Source organism: Eumetopias jubatus, unplaced genomic scaffold, assembly GCF_037043125.1.
Source record: "Eumetopias jubatus isolate StellerSeaLion01/CBP00866 unplaced genomic scaffold, mEumJub1_p1.0 scaffold_4, whole genome shotgun sequence".
In the NCBI taxonomy this organism is placed as follows: domain Eukaryota; kingdom Metazoa; phylum Chordata; class Mammalia; order Carnivora; family Otariidae; genus Eumetopias; species Eumetopias jubatus.
The window spans coordinates 54,145,577-54,164,859 of NW_028274810.1; the positions used below are offsets into that span (position 1 = coordinate 54,145,577).

Sequence of the window (19,283 nt, forward strand, 5' to 3'; positions counted from 1 at the left end):
CACACACACAAAGAAAGAAGTCTAGAACATTTACACTGTTTTGTATTTTTGAAGGTGGTTAAATGGTCTGGATTGAAGAGACAAGACTGGTATGGTCAGAGTAACATAACCAAATTGGGCCTGGGAGGAAAGTCAGTCTGACAGAGCGTACAGATTAGACAGAAAAGACAGACAAGAGTAGTCAGGAACTTACAGACCAGACCACATGTGAGTAACCAGGTATGTGTGAGTTGTGGAACAGAGATGTAGAGGAAGGGGATTCATCTGTAAATAAATAATTAAGTCCCTTTCATTATAAAAAACAGTGCTGTTTTAGGTGCATGAGATGAACAAGACATAAATCTTTGCAATTATGGAACTTACATTCTAGTGGGAGAGCAAACTATAAACAAGTAAATATGTGTGAGTTATGTGAAAAATAAAACAAGGGTATAAACATAAGCATATTATATATACTGCATTTAATATAAACATAAGGAATTATAATTCTTAGCTTGCTCAGAGCCCTCGGTGAGTAGCTCAAAGTATAGTAAGGGATAGAGTTAAGACAGAAAGGACATAGTGTTCGGGCGCTGGGGTGGCTCAGTTGTTAAGCGTCTGCCTTTGGCTCAGGTCATGGGATCGAGCCCCGCATCGGGCTCCCTGCTCAGCGGGAAGCCTGCTTCTCCCTCTCCCCCTGCTTGTGTTCCCTCTCTCGCTGTGTCTCTCTCTGGCAAATAAAATCTTAAAAAAAAAAAAAAAAAAGACACAGTGAAAGAAATTCAGATGGAACTTATTGACTAACAAGACACTTTGTCTTTCCTGAACACCAAGAAACTTTCCTCTAGAAGCTTTGCATGTGTTCCAGTGAGGTAGATTTCATCCTCCTCCCTTGCCACACCACACAAACAAAAAGCCATACTTGGTGAAATAATGTCTCCATCAGTGTAAGAGTAGAATATCTTATTTAAAATTGTGAAACTAGGGGTGCCGTGGTGGCTCAGTTGGTTAAGTGTCTGCCTTCGGCTCAGGTCATGATCCCAGAATCCCGGGATCCAGCCGCACACTGCACATCTGGCTCCCTGCTCAGCGGTAAGTCTGCCTCTCCCTCTGCCCTTCACCCCACTCATGCTCTCTCTCTCTCCCCTGCCTCAAATAACAAAATCTTTTTTAAAAATTGTGAAACTTGCGCTAAAATAAGCATAATATCTAATGCCATACATCAATCTGAGTAGAAAGGCAATCTAGAGAATATATATTCTCTACTATATGAAAAGAAAAAAACAAAACAAAACAAAACAAAAAAAACAATACTGGAGAGGAGTTAAGAGAGCCTAGAGTCCAAAGGTGTGGCCAATACTTTCTAAAAGACCCAAGAGCCTGATATATTGCCTGTAAACTCTAACACAATCTTGGACTGTATTAACAGAAATATAATGATCATAGGAAAGAAATCTCACCACATTCTGTGATCAAAACCCATATGTTCATGTCTGTGTTCACCATATTTCTGGACAGCCCAGAGAACCTAGGCTAATATCTACAAGAGGACAGTTAGTTGGGGAAACTAGAGAGATTTTCTTAGGACATGTTATAGAAAGTCAAATATAGACCTGTAATCTCCAAAGAAATTTATGAGGTGTAGAAAAAATTACTAGAACTCTTGTTCATATTTACTTTCATCTTTAAATAAAAATATTAAGCTTTATCATTTCTTAATATATGGGTTAACAAGGGTACATTTATATAACTGACATATAATTGATACATACAGTATATCTTTGGAGCTCTGCTCAAAATTCACTGATAGCACTGCATAGTCAAAAAGAAATTTTTTTTTAAAGATTTTGTTTATTTATTTGACAGAGAGAGACACAGCAAGAGAGGGAACACAAGCAGGGGAAGTGGGAGACGGAGAAGCAGGCTTCCCGCTGAGCAGGGAGCCCGATGCGGGGCTCGATCCCAGGACCCTGGGACCATGACCTGAGCTGAAGGCAGACGCTTAACAACTGAGCCACCCAGGCACCACCAAAAAATAAATAAATTTCAAAAAGACCATTGACCTGGAGAATAAAAGACAGGGAAAACAAGAAAATGACTAAGGTTTCATGATAGTGGTCTTCAAATATTACTAGAAGTCCTTTCTTAGGGAAGAAGCAATAGACTTATTCTCTGTTTCTTCAGAGGAAGAACTAGAATAAATCACTAAAATTATAGGGTTTACCATCTAATATAAAAAAAAAACCAAACCTCATTATTAACTTTGTCCAACTAGGGAATGGGCTGCCTTGGGAAATAATGAGCCTCTTACGCTTTGGGTGGTCAAGACATAAACACATGTCTCTATACCATTAAAACTGTAGAAAAGATATCTGATTATGTAACAGGCTGAGCCAGAAAACCTTTAACCGCTGCTTCTTACATACAAATAGTTGATGATTATAGGATATACTTACTATGAATATTGTTGTATAATAAAAAATTTAACTGGTCTTTGTCTCTGGTTCCTGGAAGGAAAACTCTAAATACTTAGAAGTTTCTGAGTGATAGGAGTGTCTTTGTTAGGCTAATGAGGTGACTCAAGGTGGACCCTGCCATGGGGCTGGTCAATGCCAGAAACACCAACCATGTGATTAGAGGGCTGGGGCGTTGGGTCCCGTGGTGTCAGCCTGACCTCCTGACCTCCAGAGAGTGGAGGGAAACTGGAGGTTCAGTTCACTAACAGCCGATCAGGTCTACCTAATGAAACTCCAGTAAAACTCTGGACGTCAAATTTAATTCAGTGGAGATCCCTGGTTGATGAATACACAGATGTGCTGGGAGGGTAGTATGCCCTGATTCCAGGGGAAAAGAGCATAAAAGCTCTGCATTCGGGGCCCTCCTAGACCTAGCTGTAAGAGTATCTTCACTTGGCCATTTCTGAGTTCTGTCCTTTATAATACAACTATAATCACAAGTACAGTGCTTTCCTTAGTTCTATGAGTTGTTCTAGCAAATCATCAAACCTGAACCCCCCAAAATCTGTGGCCAGTTGGTCAGAAACACAGGTGGTTTGGGGGACCCCCTGAGCTTGCAGCTGGTGCGTGAAGTAGGAGCAGACCTGTGGATGACTAAGCCCTTAACTTGTGGGGTCTGTGCTAACCCTGGGTAGTTAGTGCTAGAACCGAATTGCAGTCCAGTAGTTGGTGTTAGACCAGTTGGGGTTGAAACAATAAGTATATTTAAACATTTTTTATGCTAAACTTTAGTGTTGAATATAAAAATTCACTTCATAAGGCTAAAATATACATTTTATGTATATATAGTTGTGCATTTCAAGAGGTGGGCTCTTACCAGAGGAAGAATACTAAATAGGTAGATATTTAGTATATACCAATATTATAAAGATTTCCATAGTATTTTTTTCATTTTCTACAGAGTGAAACATCTTTTCGACAGAAAAGAGGAAAGAGGAAACATACCTTTAACACGTTTGAACAAAGTAATTCTGCTAAAAATATTACATGGAAAAGTAGCATATCCTTTGTTGATACAATCCACAACAACACAATGTGTTAATTATCTGGTCTCTAAATTCCTGTCAACAAAGAGCTAAGCTGGTTTTAATATTTAACATTTACTAAAAAGAAATTAGGAAACACATAAGCAGCCTATATCTACCAAAAATAGTGAAAACATATTATCAGCCCAGATCATTAATTAAAATTCACTGACAAGTCCTAGAAAAATATTTTTGGACTAATTTAATGTGTTTTTCATGCAAAACGGCACAAATTGGCTTCATGCCAACATTCTATGTTTACTCTGTATCCATGTGCTTACCTGGTTTAACAGCTCGCCCGCAGAGCTGGGGTTGTAGAAGAACTTGTAACATGGCGGGATTGTTTAAACTTTTCATAATTTGTACAGGATTTGGCTCTGGAAGTAAGCCTTTTTGATTACTGTGCATCTTCAATAAATATAGAAACAGGAAACATTAGAACAAGGATAGGTGTGAAAGATGCAGTTTTAAAGGCTTTCTTCCAGAAATTCTCACTCCCCTGATCTTTATGATAAATGCACATTGCTCTACATGATACATTCTTGTATATATTCTATCACAATTCTCAATTATAATGCCAAGATATTCCACTGTACATCATATATTGAAATCCTCATAAAATGTCTCCATGAAATACAAATTGGCTTTAAGAGGACTAACAATTTAGTAAGATAAATCTCTTCATACAAGTGGAAAAATTTCAAGGGAATCTGAATTTATTAATGGGGAGATAATTTGTTGACACAGTATGAATACTTCATACCACAGAAGAGCCGTACTATAATGTTTATCTAAAGCATAATAATGTGGGTTGCCTTACAAACAAAATTTTTTTTTAAAGATTTTATTTATTTATTTGACAGAGAGAGACACAGCGAGAGAGGGAACAGAAGCAGGGGGAGTGGGAGAGGGAGAAGCAGGCTTCCCGCCGAGCAGGGAGCCCGATGTGGGGCTCGATCCCAGGACCCCGGGATCATGACCTGAGCCGAAAGCAGACGCCTAATGGCTGAGCCACCCAGGCGTTCCCAAAATTTTTCTTATAATAAAAGTCTTAACTTCATCTTCTGAGACAAAGCTGAACTGGACTCACATACATGTGATTAGGTAGCTTCCTAAAAATATGAAATTGTTTTCAGTTTCAAAAACCAACCTGATAGATGAGAATATTAATATATGGTTATAAAATACTATAAACTAGTCATAACAAAATGGAGAACTAATAATACGAGTGGAATCCCTCTCTAACTAAACCCAGATACTGTGAACATGAGAGGGAAGGGGTGACAGATCTGAGAACCACACACAAAATCTGTGAGAACTCCCTTGGAGAGATAGAAGGTGGCGGGTCTCAATGTGGAGGGAGAGACTTCTGCAGGGAGCATGAGAGAGCCTGGGTCTACAGCCAGTTTGGGATGGGCTTTTGACTGTGCGACTGTAATGAGGGCTTTCCTGGCCAGCACACGGAGGGGAACCAGCAGCATTAACCTAGTGACAGTCACAGGACCACTGAATTAAGAGTTTCTCCAAGGTGCAGGGTTGTCTGGTTGGGGTGGGAAAAGGGCTGTGGTCAAGGACAGACAGTAAAGGAGAGGTTCTCAGCCCTAGCTCCTCATCTGCATTTGCTAAACCCTAGCTAAAATGAACAGGCTTTCGCTCTCACCTGTCCATCCTCCACTCCCTCGACTTCTAAACACCCACATACAAGGAAACTGAAACCCTCCCAGGGAAATATGTATTCACAGACCACAGCTAGACATCTGGAGAATGTAGCCATTAAAAATTATAAGTAACAAACTGAACCACCTGTAATAGACAAACCAGAATTAATGGATACGAAATGATAAGAACACTACATAGTAATAGAGATAATCGATACACTTAAAAATTTTTCATTAGTAACGTGAATCAAGGACAAGCAGTTACAAAGAATAACTAATTAGAAATACTGGGTATGAAAAACATAAATGTTAAAAAAAGAAAAAAAGCAGCCCTCACTGCATACTTGACATCGTTCTATGCACTTGACATGGATTATATCATGTAGTCCTCCTAAACAACTCTACAGCATGGTACTATTATCACTATTCTATAGACAAGGAAACCGAAGAAACTCGTACAGAGCATTATTCTTAACCTCTATCCTGTGCATGAACAGATAAATATAATATGTGTGGTTGAAAAACCAAAGAGTGCCTTGAAAGATCAGTTCAAAAGAAAGCTCTAAGATGACACAGGCAAAGGATAAAGCGGAAAATGCAAATAAACAAAACAAAACATGGAAATAAAAAACACAAGCAAAAGAGAAAAAGGAAGGCAATAAAGAGGCTGGAAATGTCAACCTGTATAAAATAGGAGTCCCTGAAGGAGAAGAAAGAAGAAGGGGATCTTTGAAGAAATAATGGCTGAGAATTTCTTGTTATTAAAGAAAAATTAAAGAACGTGGAATGAAAGGAGTTACGGCATTCCAAAGATGATGGATAAGGAAAAAACACACGTAGTCACATTTTTGGGTTTGAAACTTAAGAACATCAAAGCTAAAGAAAAAATGCGAGAAGCTTCTACTGAGAAAGAACGTATTTCCAAAGGAACAAGAAATGAATTAATACCATCTTCTTCCTCAAAGCATCAACAGTGGATTTAAGAAGACAACAAATTAGTATTTCCAAAGTGCCAAAGGAAGAACTTTGAATCTACATTTTTAATATTTTTATATTCAGCTAAGTTATTATTTAAATATGTGAAAGAAATAATATTCCCAACTACACAAATTCTCAAAAGTTTTTACATTAATACCTTCTCTGAAAATGAGACGAGATGCAGTAAATGCAAGACCATATTACATGATATGTGCAAACGAAGGTATGTAATAGCATAGTTGATTTCACTCTTGCATATAAAATCCAGTACCATGGGAAAAAAATACTTTAGGCAATCCTAAAATTAAAATGTAGACACCAATATGGTGGTAGGTGGGATAAGGAAGAAGGAAGTCAGATGGAGGTAAGATTGACTTAAGTGGGAAGAAAGGGATACCGACAAGTCTAGGGGGGTAAATAAGTTAGGGGCAATCACCAATAGGATAAAGACAGAACACATTATTCTCAAATGTGAAGAAGAAATTTCTTTTTCCTCTTTTTTTACTAGTTATTTCCTATGGCTTTTTTTTTCTCATCTACAAAACCTTAGCCCTCCAACTGCTTCTTGATCTTAGGGGCCTCAGATAATCTAAAAACCTCATTTAACAAACATCTGGTGTCTAGTGTAAAAGAGTATGATTGATGCTGAGGAGGAATACCAAGATACAGGACACAGGTCCCTGCCTTTCTAGAGAAGAATTTGTATGGAATGGACCAGCCAAGAATCCAACTGTCAGTCGATACAACCTCTCCCTTGTTGACCACTGCTCCAACAGAGGTATGCACTCAACCAGTTTAATTCTCAAACTGCCATCCTCAGGTGGAAAATGCAGAATTCCATTTAATTTTCACTTTTAAAGGGGTGACATTAAGGAAGGCACATTCGGGTTTGCTGTCTGAGGGGTTTCCTTTTTCCTGTCTCAGAGATGCTTACCTATTCCCACCTGCTCCCCAGGACAACCCACACTCAAAGAAAATTCTTATTTATCCAATAGTAGATGGAAAATGAAAATGGAAGAACAAAGTATAGTTAAAAGGAAACATGATATAAGAGAATGAGCATCACTACATATTTAAGTAGGCTAAATGTACCAATTAAAGACAGATTTTTTTAATTTGATTTTTTAAAACATGTTTTTAGAGCAACATGTTACCTATAAGACACATACCTAAAATAAAATGTACAGAAAGCTTGGTAATAAAGGGATGGCAAATATAAACCAAAAGAAAGTTGAAGTAGCAACTAACTCTAACATCAGAAAAACACACAGAGGGGTAAAATAATCAATATGACCAGAAACAAATGTGTACCTGATAATTAATAATACCTATACCTATCTATCTATGGAGAAAGAACTAATAGAATAAGGAGAAAAAGAAAACTCAACAATTATACATGGTAATTTCTAATACATTCCTCTCAGACACTGACAGATCAAACAGAAAAAAATAAGCAAAGATATAGAAGACTTGAGTCACAATTAATAAGCTCAAACTATTACTTATACACACATATATGCACATATAACTTTGTAACCCACAAACATAGACTGGATTGTTTTTGAGCATACAGGACACATTCACAGAAAGTAACCATGCACCAAAACAAAATGCAGCCACAATATCCCCTCCCCCCAAATCAATGTGAGAGACTAGATTCTCTGACCACAATGCAATAAATTACAAATCTATGTCAGAAGAATAGTTTTTTAAAATTCCTAAGTGGATATAAACTGAAAAACAAAAGTAATTAAGCTTTACGTTGAAAAGGAAATCATAGAACAATTTGAAACACTTATAATCTAAAATTTATGACACGTTGTATAGAGTTGTGGAATCACTATATTGTACACCTGAAATTAATATAACACTGTATGTTAACTAGAAATGAAAGAAAAATTTAAAAAGCCAAAATAAAATAAAATTTAGGATACATAAGTATAGCATTAGTTAAAAAGAAACTTGATTTAAATAATCAGAAAACAATACAGACAATACAGATTGAAAACAAAGGTGCTAAGTGTTAATATCAATAAAGACAGAGGAGAAAGAGTAAACCCAAAGAAGAAAAAAAAAAACCAAGGATATTATAAAGATAAGGCCACTGTGGAAAACAGTATGGAGGTTACTCAAGAAATTAAAAATAGTATTACTGTATGATCCAGTAATTCCTCTACTGGGTATTTACTCAAAGAATACAAAAATACTAATTTGAAAAAATACATACACCCCTATGTTTACTGAAGTATTATTTATAATAGCCAGGATATGGATGCAGCCCAAGTGTCCACTGATAGATGAATGAATAAAGAAAAGGTGAGATACACACACACACACACACACACACACACAAAGGAATATTACTCAGCCAAAAAAAGATTGAAATCTTGCCATTTGCAACAACGTGAATGGATCTAAAAAGTATAATGCTAAGTGAAATAGATCAGAGAAAGACAAATACCCCATGACTTCATTCTTATGTGCAATTTATGACACTAACAAAGAAAACAAAGAGACAAACTAAGAAACAGACTCTTCACTATAGTGAACAAACAGATGGTTCCCAGGGGGGGAGGTAGGTGGGGGTGGGTGAAAGAGGTGATGGGGATTAAGACTACACTTATCATGAGGAGCAATGAGTAATGTATAGAATTGTTGAATCAATATATTGTACACCTGAAACTAATAAAACACTGTATGTTATCTATGCTGGAATTAAAATTAAAAAAGGGCAGAAATAAGCAAAAGATAGAAATAACAGAACAAAAGGTGTTTCTTTGAAAAGACAAAACAGGGAAATCTTTTTTAAGACTGATCAAAGAAGGGGTGTCTGGGTGGCTCAGTCGGTTAAGTGTCAACTCTTGATTTCAGCTCAGGTCATGATCTCAGGGTCATGGGATCGATTGAGCCCTGCTTTAGCAGGCTCCGCGCTCAGTGTGGAGTCTGCTTGGGATTCGCTCTCTCACTCTTTCTGCCCCCGGCCCAACTCGTCTCTCAAAAAAAAAAAAAAAAAGAAAGAAAGAAAGGCAAATAAAATACACAACAAAAATTAGAACAAAACAATTTTATTTTTTTAAAGGTTTTATTTATTTGAGAGAGTGAGTGAGAGAGAGAACAGAAGTGGGGTGAGGGGCAGAGGGAGAGGAAGAGGTAGGCTCCCAGCCAAGCAGGGAGCCTGATGTTGGGTTCGATCCCAGGACTTCAGGAGCCTGAAGACAGAACAAATCTTAAAAATAATATTATAAATGAGTATGTGCCAATAAATTTGAAAACATAGACAACATGGATGAATCTATAGAATATAATCAAATGCCAATAAGCCATAGAGAGAAAACTAAAACTAAAATTTCTAAATATCTGTAGAAGAAACTTAAGTGGTAACCAATGGTTTCTCTCTGTATGAGGCTCCAGGACTAGGTCTACATGATTTCATGCATGAGACTTCACAAACTTTCAAAGAATAGGTAAGCCCTATTTTACATGCGTTGATCCATGAAATAGAAAGAAAAGGGGGAGACGGAGAAAAAAATAGTTAAGTCATTTAATAAGGTCAGTATTTCCTTGCTTGCAAAATAAATGATGGTACACAAGATTTTAAGCATTTTTCACTTATGAGCACATGTGCACATAACAAAATATTAACCAATCAAGTCAAATAATGCATTGGAAAAAATGTTATCAATTAGAGTTTATAATGGAAGGATGGTTTAACATTAGGAAATTTATCAGTGTGATTCAGCACATGAATGGATTAAGAAATCACATGATTGTCTGAATAGTTATAGAAATACTTGGATAAATTTCAGTACCTATTTATGATTTTTTTTAATCTCAGAAAACCAAGAATCTGTCGAAAGCATCAGTGCAAAGGCATTACTTCTAAGATTGAGAAACATTTAAGATTTCTCATCGTCACTGATACTCAATCATGAAGGGCCCTGCAGGCCATGCAAAGGAACCTGAACTTACACAGGCAAGTTAATATTAAATTAATATTAAAGAATATTAAATTCTTAATATTAGAGAATATTAAGCAAGCAAATGACACAATCTGATTTGAGGATGGAAAAGATCAGTCTTGAGGCGCTGTGGAAGACGAATGATAGTGGTGACTACACAGGCGATTATTTTCATCATCTAGGTGAGAAAAGAGGAGATCCTGAGTGAAGTAATGAAGATGCTGACAAGCCTCAAGGATTGAAGAGATGTTAGGATGTGCAACTGAAAGGATTTGCTAATATTTTCAACATCTAGATTTGGGGAGCAGGTGAAAGAGACCCATCATGATTAACTGAGTTGCTGATTCAGATAATTTTAGTTTGGGGGAATGGGTGCCATACACAGAACACAGAATTATACGTGTATGTCACACATGTGTAGTGGCATCAAGCCATGTAGGTGTTTGTTCTTCTCCAAGGGAGCACAGTGCCCTGGTGCAGAGGCAGGCGACTGGATGGATTCAGAATTGCAAACTCAGCAAGTCCAGCCCAACATCACAGAACACAGACAAGCAAGTTCCAGAGAAAAGATAGTTTTCTTTTGGGAATGTTGAAATTGAACTACTTATAGAACATGAAGGTGGGATGCTTAATAATTATTTGGAAATACAGATTTTGTGCTGAGGGCAAATGGGTCCAAAAATAGGCACTTGCAAGTCATTGCTGATAGGCAGTAACTGGGACTGTTGGAGTACACAAGAAGAAGAAAGTGAGAAAGCCAAATACACACGTCTACTCATACCAGCCCTTAGGGAAAAAGAAGGGGAAGGAAGGGTTAGGGAGAAGAATGGTGGGGTAGAATTCTAGAGTGGAGACTTTTAAAGAGACCAAGCAATAAAAGACTAAATAGCACACCTATTCAACCTGAATATGGAGAAATCTCTATTAACCTTAATGAGAACAGGTTCATGTGAATAGCGGAGGCAGAAGCCACAGTGCATCAGGCTGAGAGGGAAATGAAGAAATGATGAGAGGAAGTGGAGCCTAATTGTTCAAGAAGCTCCAGGGGTGAAGGAAGAGTAATATAAAGGCCAGTATGTAGAGAGCATTTTTTAAAGGAAAGGATCTGAACATGTTTATAAGCAGATGGGATGCAGCTAGGGGAGCGAGCAAGGAATGATAATAAGTAGAAAGGTAAGGATCAAGATCCTTGATCTTGGTCATGAGGCCCAGCACCGCAAGGATGAGGCATGGCTCTTCCTCCAAGGAGGGGATCTTTGTCCATTTTGTTCACTGATGAATCATAAACATCTCTAACAGTGCCTACCATGTAGTGGGTGTCCAGTACGTATCTGTGGAATGAATGCTACTGAAGAGAAAAGGAAGTAAAAATGGGGACACAGGAGCACCTGGGTGGCACGGTAGATTAAGGGTTCGACTCTTGGTTTCGGCTCAGGTCGTGATCTCAGGGTCATGAGATGGAGCCCCACATTGGGCTCCATGCTCAGCTCAGAGTCTGCTTGAGTTTCTCCCTCTCCCTCCCCCTCTGCTCCTCCCCACCCACCCATCCCTGCCATGCACACTCACACTCTTTCCCTCTTAAATAAATAAATAAATAAATAAATCTTTTTTAAAATATGGGGACACATTTCCTGGGGCAATATGGGAAGAGTTGAATGAACGATCCAGCACATGACCTTTGTATTCCTAAACAGTAGGAGCCATGATCAGCTGATAGAAAGGACAAAGGCAGAAACAGAGTGAAGGTTCAAGATAGTTGCTGTAGAAAATGGAAGAGCAGCTGATGAGAGATGATGAGCTGAAGTTTTGCTGGGACCAGCCATTAACGTATATTACAGATATGTAGTAGCACCAAGCCACGTAGGTATTTGTTTCTCTTCGAGAGGACACAGTGCCCTGGTGCAGAAGTAGGCGACTGCATGGATTCAGAATTCTAAACTCAGTGATTCTGGTCCAGCAGAGGCAATTTAACCAGAGGCACGATGTTGTCAGTCGAAGAAGAGCTGAAGTTGTGACTTATGCAAGCAAGGGCAGGAGAATGACAGAACTGGAGAGAGGAAGGACAAACTACGAAAGAAGGGAGGAGGGATCCAGGGCCAGATGTAAGGTTAAAGAACAGGAAAAGAAGGGCAAGAGATATGAGACCAAGAGCAATCTCCTCTCTTTTCCTCCCTCCTCAGTTCATCTATGAACCACTTTCAGACCAATGTCTTGATGGCTTAACTCTGATCCCATCACTACCTTGTTTATATACCTCAAAAGCTCCCCTCTGCTTACCAAATTCAATCTCCATTCCCCCAGTGCTCAATGCTCCTCTCGGATTGGCATCAACCTACCATTTCACCATGCACCCCTTCCTACACTCCTCCACCTGCACCACTCACCCCCCTTGACACATGCGAATTTGCCTCATTCTACTGCTTGAAAGCCTTTGTTCAACTCACTCTACAGTTGTCAGATTTAGCAAGTAAAAATACAGGCTGCCCAGTTAAACTTGGGTTTCAGATAAAGAATAATTTTTTCAATATACTATCTCATGCAAAATTTGTGTTTAACTAGCACTCCTATCCTCTACTCCCAATACATTTCAAAAATCACACTTTAATGTCACACACTCAAATGCCCTCCATCATGAAGTCTTCTTCCCTCATCCCTCAAAAGTGTATTCCTTTCGGGGCACCTGGGTGGCTCAGTCGGTTAAGCACCTGCCTTTGGCTCAGGTCATGATCCCAGGGTCCTGGGATCGAGCCCTGCATCGGGCTCCCTGCTCCGCGGGAAGCCTGCTTCTCTCTCTCCCACTCCCCCTGCTTGTGTTCCTGCTCTCGCTCTCTGTCAAATAAATAAATAAAATCTTTAAAAAAAAGCGTATTCCTTCCTTAGTTCAGTCAACGAGCATTTACCATGCTAAGTGCCTCGAGTCAAAACCGAACAAGGAATAGTCCCTATCTCACATGAGAGAGGCCCAGAGAGGAATAAGCAGATAGTTAACAATAGAGAAGTAGTAACAATGGGCCATGTGAGCAAAAACAAAGCACACGCCTTCCTGTATTTGCACTATGGATACTTACGAACACTTTGAAAAAAGAGACACAACACTCAAAATTTGGAATAGAACATTCCTTCAAAAAATTTATTTGGACAAACTTTACCAAATGCCATTTCTTCTTTTGTAATGACTCCTGGCTTGACATGACAGAGATACCATTTAGCCAATTTTTTCAAAGGAAGAATGTCTTTGTGTAATGGAAATATAATGAGAGTCCAATGAATGGTCAACTGGTTTGGATAGATTAAAATAGTATTAGAATTTTTCTACATCCTAATAAAGATCGAAAGACTTACCACACGTTGAGCTGCTATCAATGCTGCTAACGTACTTCGCCCTGGTGCTCCGGGGGCACAGAAGGAAACTTGGACTTTGCTTCCCTTGATGGTCATACCATCAGCTGCTTGCTGAACCTCTTCAGCATGCTCCGCAGTGTTATATTCAACCACTGCAAAGCCACCAACATAACTACCTTCATCCTGTGCAAGCTGATTTAATACATTTTATTAAAAGGAGAATTCTAATATTCAGTTAGAAATATTTATTTTCAGTATATAATTTTCAGATTCAAAAACAAATGTATCAGAGCATGACACTGGTGAAAATAATATATTCTTTCTCCCTAAAATTAAAAGTTTCCTAGTTGTGGGATGCCTGGCTGGCTCAGTTGGGAGAGCATGTGACTCTCGATCTCGGGGTCATGAGTTTGAGCCCCGAGTTGGGTGTAGAAATTACTTTTTAAATGAATAAACAAATAAATAAAAATAAAAGTTCACTAGCTGCTTCGATACAGTCCTTCCTGAAGATAGGATGATAAACAAGATTCTGTCAAGTTTCTTTTTAATTCTTTGATTTTTCTATTTTAAAAGCCAAAGCTCAAATGATAATATTCCCTCTATATTAAGAAAGATGTATAACTGATAATTTAGACACAGAAAAATACGGAAACACAATAACTAAAACTTTCTTTAAAATAAATTTACCAGATACATGGACAATGAAAGATACTGAACAATTATTTGACCACATATCTATGTAAATTAAAGTTTGTATTATCAAGAAAAGAAATGTAGGAGGAACCACACTCAACTTTTAACTCAGTAATTTGGGAAGATCTTAGGAATTTGGTCAAGTTTTCCAAAGCAAACCTTACTTGGGAAAACTGTGCCCCAGGTTTGTTAAAATGCCATATGCAACACACAAGCTTTATTTCTGGATGTGCCCTAAATAAACTCCTGCAGTGTAGAACTCGATTTATTTCCAGTCACCCACCTGTAAGTGTAAAGGAAGTGTAAGAGTGTAAAGGAAGATACTAAAGTCCTGAATCTGTAAAGACTGGTACAAAGAGCAAAAATAAGAACAAAATAAGGCACTAAAAAGTTCTAAGTTTTGAATAGTCTGAATTATCTTAAACACATTCACACAATAAACTGGTAAATGTGATAAAAGCATGTTATGTCTTTGAGAAGACACATCAACAACACCTGTTTGGATTTCACATCTCATAAGTTAATATATTACAATTAAATAATTTCTGTCTTTTTTAATTTCTGTCTTATTTCTGAAGCTTTACTTTCTTGTATTGTTAGACCAAATTTCTATTTTTCCTTCACATTCTTCCTTTTAAAACTGTCCTCAAACGTCTTTTCTTCCACAAAACTGTTTCCAATCACATGACAGAAAGGGAAAACATCTACTGCCTCCAAACATTTCTCCTCAACCCCATTCCTCTTATAATCCAAACCAGATATTACGACCAGATTTGTAAAAGCCATCAGTGTTTGGTGTCCCTTGATCACAAGGTAAGAGACTATCTTCAATATAGTCCATGTCAACCTCCCAAGCAAAAGAGCCTGCATGTCATAGATCCACTGATAAAGGCATCATAAAGTTGTTTCATTAATCTTTTGAGAACTTTTGAAACACTTATTATTATTCCTGGTTCATTATGGTAGCTTTCATGCCTATATAAATTATAATACCATTTTAATTCTTTCAAAAGACAAAATCATCTAAGTCCACAGCATCAGTAGTTTTAAAGAGGAATATTTCAATTCAGTAGGAAAGCCATTCAAATATGTAATGGTCTGACTTCAGATCTAGTTAATTTTCCATTATTTTGAAACATTTTAATAGAAGCTAAATGGTCACTCGCAAATAATGTAACAAACATTTTTCTACCCCTGGCAACCTAGATTAGAGAACCTCTCATGTACCTTCCAACTCTGGGATTCATAACTCAAATACAAGTTGTGATAAATAGGTTTTCCCCTCACATTTCCTTCAAAGGCCTCAACTACAGCTACAAAGAATTTTGTTTGACCACAGAACATCACTGTATAATTTTAGTATCCAAGAAAAGGATATGGATTAGACATCACCATCTATCAGCTTTCAATAACTAACTGGGCAAAGATTTGATAAAAGATCTGTCACAAAATTTTCTAATTTTATGATGCTCTTAGATGGTTACTTTGATGCATATATTGGGATTGGAGGGGTAGAAATATAAGAAAAAGATGGTAGCATTAATCTATTATTAATATAGTTATATGTATTAAATATAGTTATATAGTTAGTTATGTATAATATATATTTCTATATAAAATATATTTATACAAACATGATATATAATACATTATAATTATATGTAGTTATATATTATATATGTGGTTGTGTGTGTGTGTGTGTGTGTGTGGAGATTTATATATATATAAAACTATAACAACTCTAAACTTTCTACTGTAATAGTAGAGACTCAACAAATGTATGATGAAAGAAAAATGGTGGGGTGGTGGGGGCAGGGAACAGGTGGTAAGAAGAAAAGGAGCATGGGAGGAGAGAAGAGAGGGAAGGAAGAAGTTAAGGGAAGCAAGAGAGAAAAGAGTTCATCAGTTGCTGCCGAACACCTACAAGGGAAGGAGTGTTATACAGTATTTATTTTTGTTTATTTAGAATATATTTAATTTTACTGATCAAGTACATGAAAATTCTTACCAGTGTTGTCAGTTTTCAGGATCTTCTCTAAATGTCTCACCATAATCCCATTAACACAGAATTATACATTCTTTTTAAACCTCGTAATACTTTCCTATCTTCCATTACATTATCTTTATACAGGATTTATAATTATTTGCTTGTCAGTACCTTCTACAAAATTGTAAGGTATTGAGATAGTACGTTTCCATTCTCTGTATTTCTAACTTTTAGTAATATAGTGTCTGGCATAGAGAAGATAATAAGTAAAACTTGGATGGATGAATGGATCAGTGGATGAAGGGCTCAACAAATGGATGGAATGAGGTGAATGAGTAAGTGACGGGTTTGCTAAGACATAGTTAACTATATAATAATATAAGTTGACTCATCCACAAAAGGAATTGACTTAACATTTAGAGTGACCTCAAAGTCTTCATCACAGACTAAAGAAGACTCAGATTATCCATTGTGATATTCACATAGGTATAATAAATTTGTGAGTGCATGCAGAATACATAGGCAGAAATTTTCAAATATTTCAAATGATACCTTAAGAATACATACCTGGCAAAACACAGGTTTATGTATATTGGAAAAAAATTGCAACAGCTCCTCTGAATCCCTGTAGTCACTAGGGAGTTTATCTATACAAAGGCACTTAGAATGAATGAGCTCTGCGGCCAATAGATTAACATCCATCCATTGTGCAAAGAGAGCTGATGCTCCCAATTGTTTACCCAATAACTCCAATCTAGCCTTTGCAGCAAAGTCCTTTTTCATGTATTCCACAAATCCATAGCCTTTGGAATGGCCAGTAACTTCACTGTAGACTAGAAAACATCTCTCGATATTTCCATAAGCACGAACAAGTTCTTCAAACTCTTCTAATGTAAAAGAAGTGGGCAAGTTGGTAATACACAGCAAAGCATCTGTTGGCTGGAGCTGAACAATTAAGTCCTTTCCTCGAAAAGAATACTGATGAAACATCTGAATTGCATTCTGGGCTTGCTCCCCATTCAGTAAGGTAACAAAAGCTAGAAGACAACAAAATGAAATAAAGAATTTTCTAAGCCAGTGTTTTCAAACTTTTTTAACTATGATCCACAGTAAGGAACATATTTTTCATCTGTGACTTGGTACACACATACACATTTCCAAAACAAAAGTATCAAGAACTAATACTCCTACCACATGCAAAGCACGCTCATATTTCTATTCTATTTCAAGGTGCTTTTTAATACTGACGCTACCCTCTTAACCAATTTCACGACCAGTGGCTCAAATTAAAGTATAGGAATTATATTAGGGGTTCCACAGGGTGCCTGGATGGCTCAGTTGGTTGGATGTCTGCCTTCCGCTTGGTTTGTGATCCCGCAGTTCTGGGATCAAGCCCTGCATCAGGCTCCCTGCTCAGAGAGCAGTCTGCTTCTCCCTCTGCCCTTCACCCCACTCGTGCTCTCTCTCTCAAATAAATAAAATTAGAAAAAAAAAAGTTCCACTATAACATCTACTACAATGTTCTGTTTTGTTTTTTATTTTTACAATATTTTCAAACTGCATATTTTCCCCAACTACATGTAATGCAAAATTTTGTGAAGTCTTAAAAATTTTCTTTCATACTGAAGCACCTAAATACATAAAGTAAATATTAACAGACACAAAGCAAGAAACTGACAGTAATACAGTAACAGTAAGGGACTTTAAAACCTCACTTACATCAATAGATAGATCATCCAGGCAGAAAATCAATAAGGAAACAATGTCTTTGAATGACACATTAGAGCAGATGGACTTAACAGATACGTACAGAACATTCCATCCACAACCAACAGAGTATACATTCTTTCCAAGTTCACAGGGAACATTCTCCAGAATAAATCAAGTTTCAATAAATTCAAGAAAATTGAAATCCTATCACATATATTTTCTGATTACATTGTTATAAAACAAGAAATCAATCACAAGAAAAAAAATGCAAAAAAAACCCCCACAAACATGGAAGCTAAATAACATGCTACTAAACAGCCAATGGGTGAATAAAGAAATCTAAAAGGAAATTTAAAAATACATGAAAACAAATGAAAATAAAAACACAATGGTCCAAAATCTTTGGGACACAGCAAAAGCAGTTCTAGGAGGAAAATGTATAGGGACACAGACCTACCTTAAGAAACAAGAAAAATCTCAAGCCATCTAACCTAATACCTAAAGGTACTAGAAAAGGAAGAAAAAACAAAGCCCAGAGCCAGCCTTCTTTCCAGAAGGAAGAAAATATTAAGATTAGAGCAGAAATAAATTAGGGACTAAAAGAACAATAGAAAAGATCAATGAAAACAAGAGCTGGTTCTTTGAAAAGATAAAATTGTTAAACCTTTAACCAGATTCATCAAGAAAAAAAAAAGAGAGAAGATACAAATAAATAGAATCAGAAATGAAAGGGAAATTAACAACCAACGCCACAGAAGTATGAAAGATTATAAGAGAATACTACAAAAAATTATATGCCAACGAATTGGACAACCTAGAAGAAATGGATACATTTCTAGAAACGTATCATCTTCTAAAATTCAATCAGGAAGAAATAGAAAATCTGAACAGACCAATTACTAATAACAGAGTTGAGTTGGTAATCAAAAACTTCCAACAAAGAGAGGTCCAGGACCAGACTGCTTTACAGGTTTATTCTACTTTTCATTTAAGCAAGAATACCGATTGTCCTCAAACTATTTAAAAAAAAAAAAATAGAAGAGGAAGGAAAGCTTCCAATACATTCTACGAGGCCAGTATTATCCTGATACAGAAGCCAGCCAGAGATGCTATGAAAAAATAAAATTACAGACCAATATTCCTGATGAATATAGATGCAAAAATCCTCAACAAAATATTAGCAAGTGTATTCAGCAATACACTGAAAGGATCATTCACCTTGATCAAGTGGGATTGATTCCAGGGATGCAGGGAGGTTCAGTATTCACAAATCAATCAATGTGATAAACCACATTAACAAAACAAAGAATAAAAATCATACAATCATCTCAATAGATGCAGAAAAAGTATTTGACAAAATTCAACATCTGTTCATGATAAAAGCTGTCAACCAAGTGTGTTTAGGGGATACCTTAAGCTAAATAAAGGTCATTCAT

The 19,283-nt window shown here is 37.0% G+C and overlaps 1 protein-coding gene across 1 annotated transcript in view; it reads right to left on the reverse strand.

Annotated features, from left to right (window-relative positions):
• The window catches only part of RAVER2 (ribonucleoprotein, PTB binding 2), a 95,338-nt gene that overhangs the window by 46,396 nt on the left and 29,659 nt on the right, over positions 1-19,283 (reverse strand). The window contains exons 3-5 of the mRNA XM_088022396.1: positions 16,705-17,174; positions 13,458-13,649; positions 3,802-3,928 (exon numbers count right to left, since the gene is read on the reverse strand). Of these exons, the coding sequence (XP_087878522.1) occupies positions 3,802-3,928; positions 13,458-13,649; positions 16,705-17,174 (789 nt within the window). The remainder of the gene's footprint in view (positions 1-3,801; positions 3,929-13,457; positions 13,650-16,704; positions 17,175-19,283) is intronic.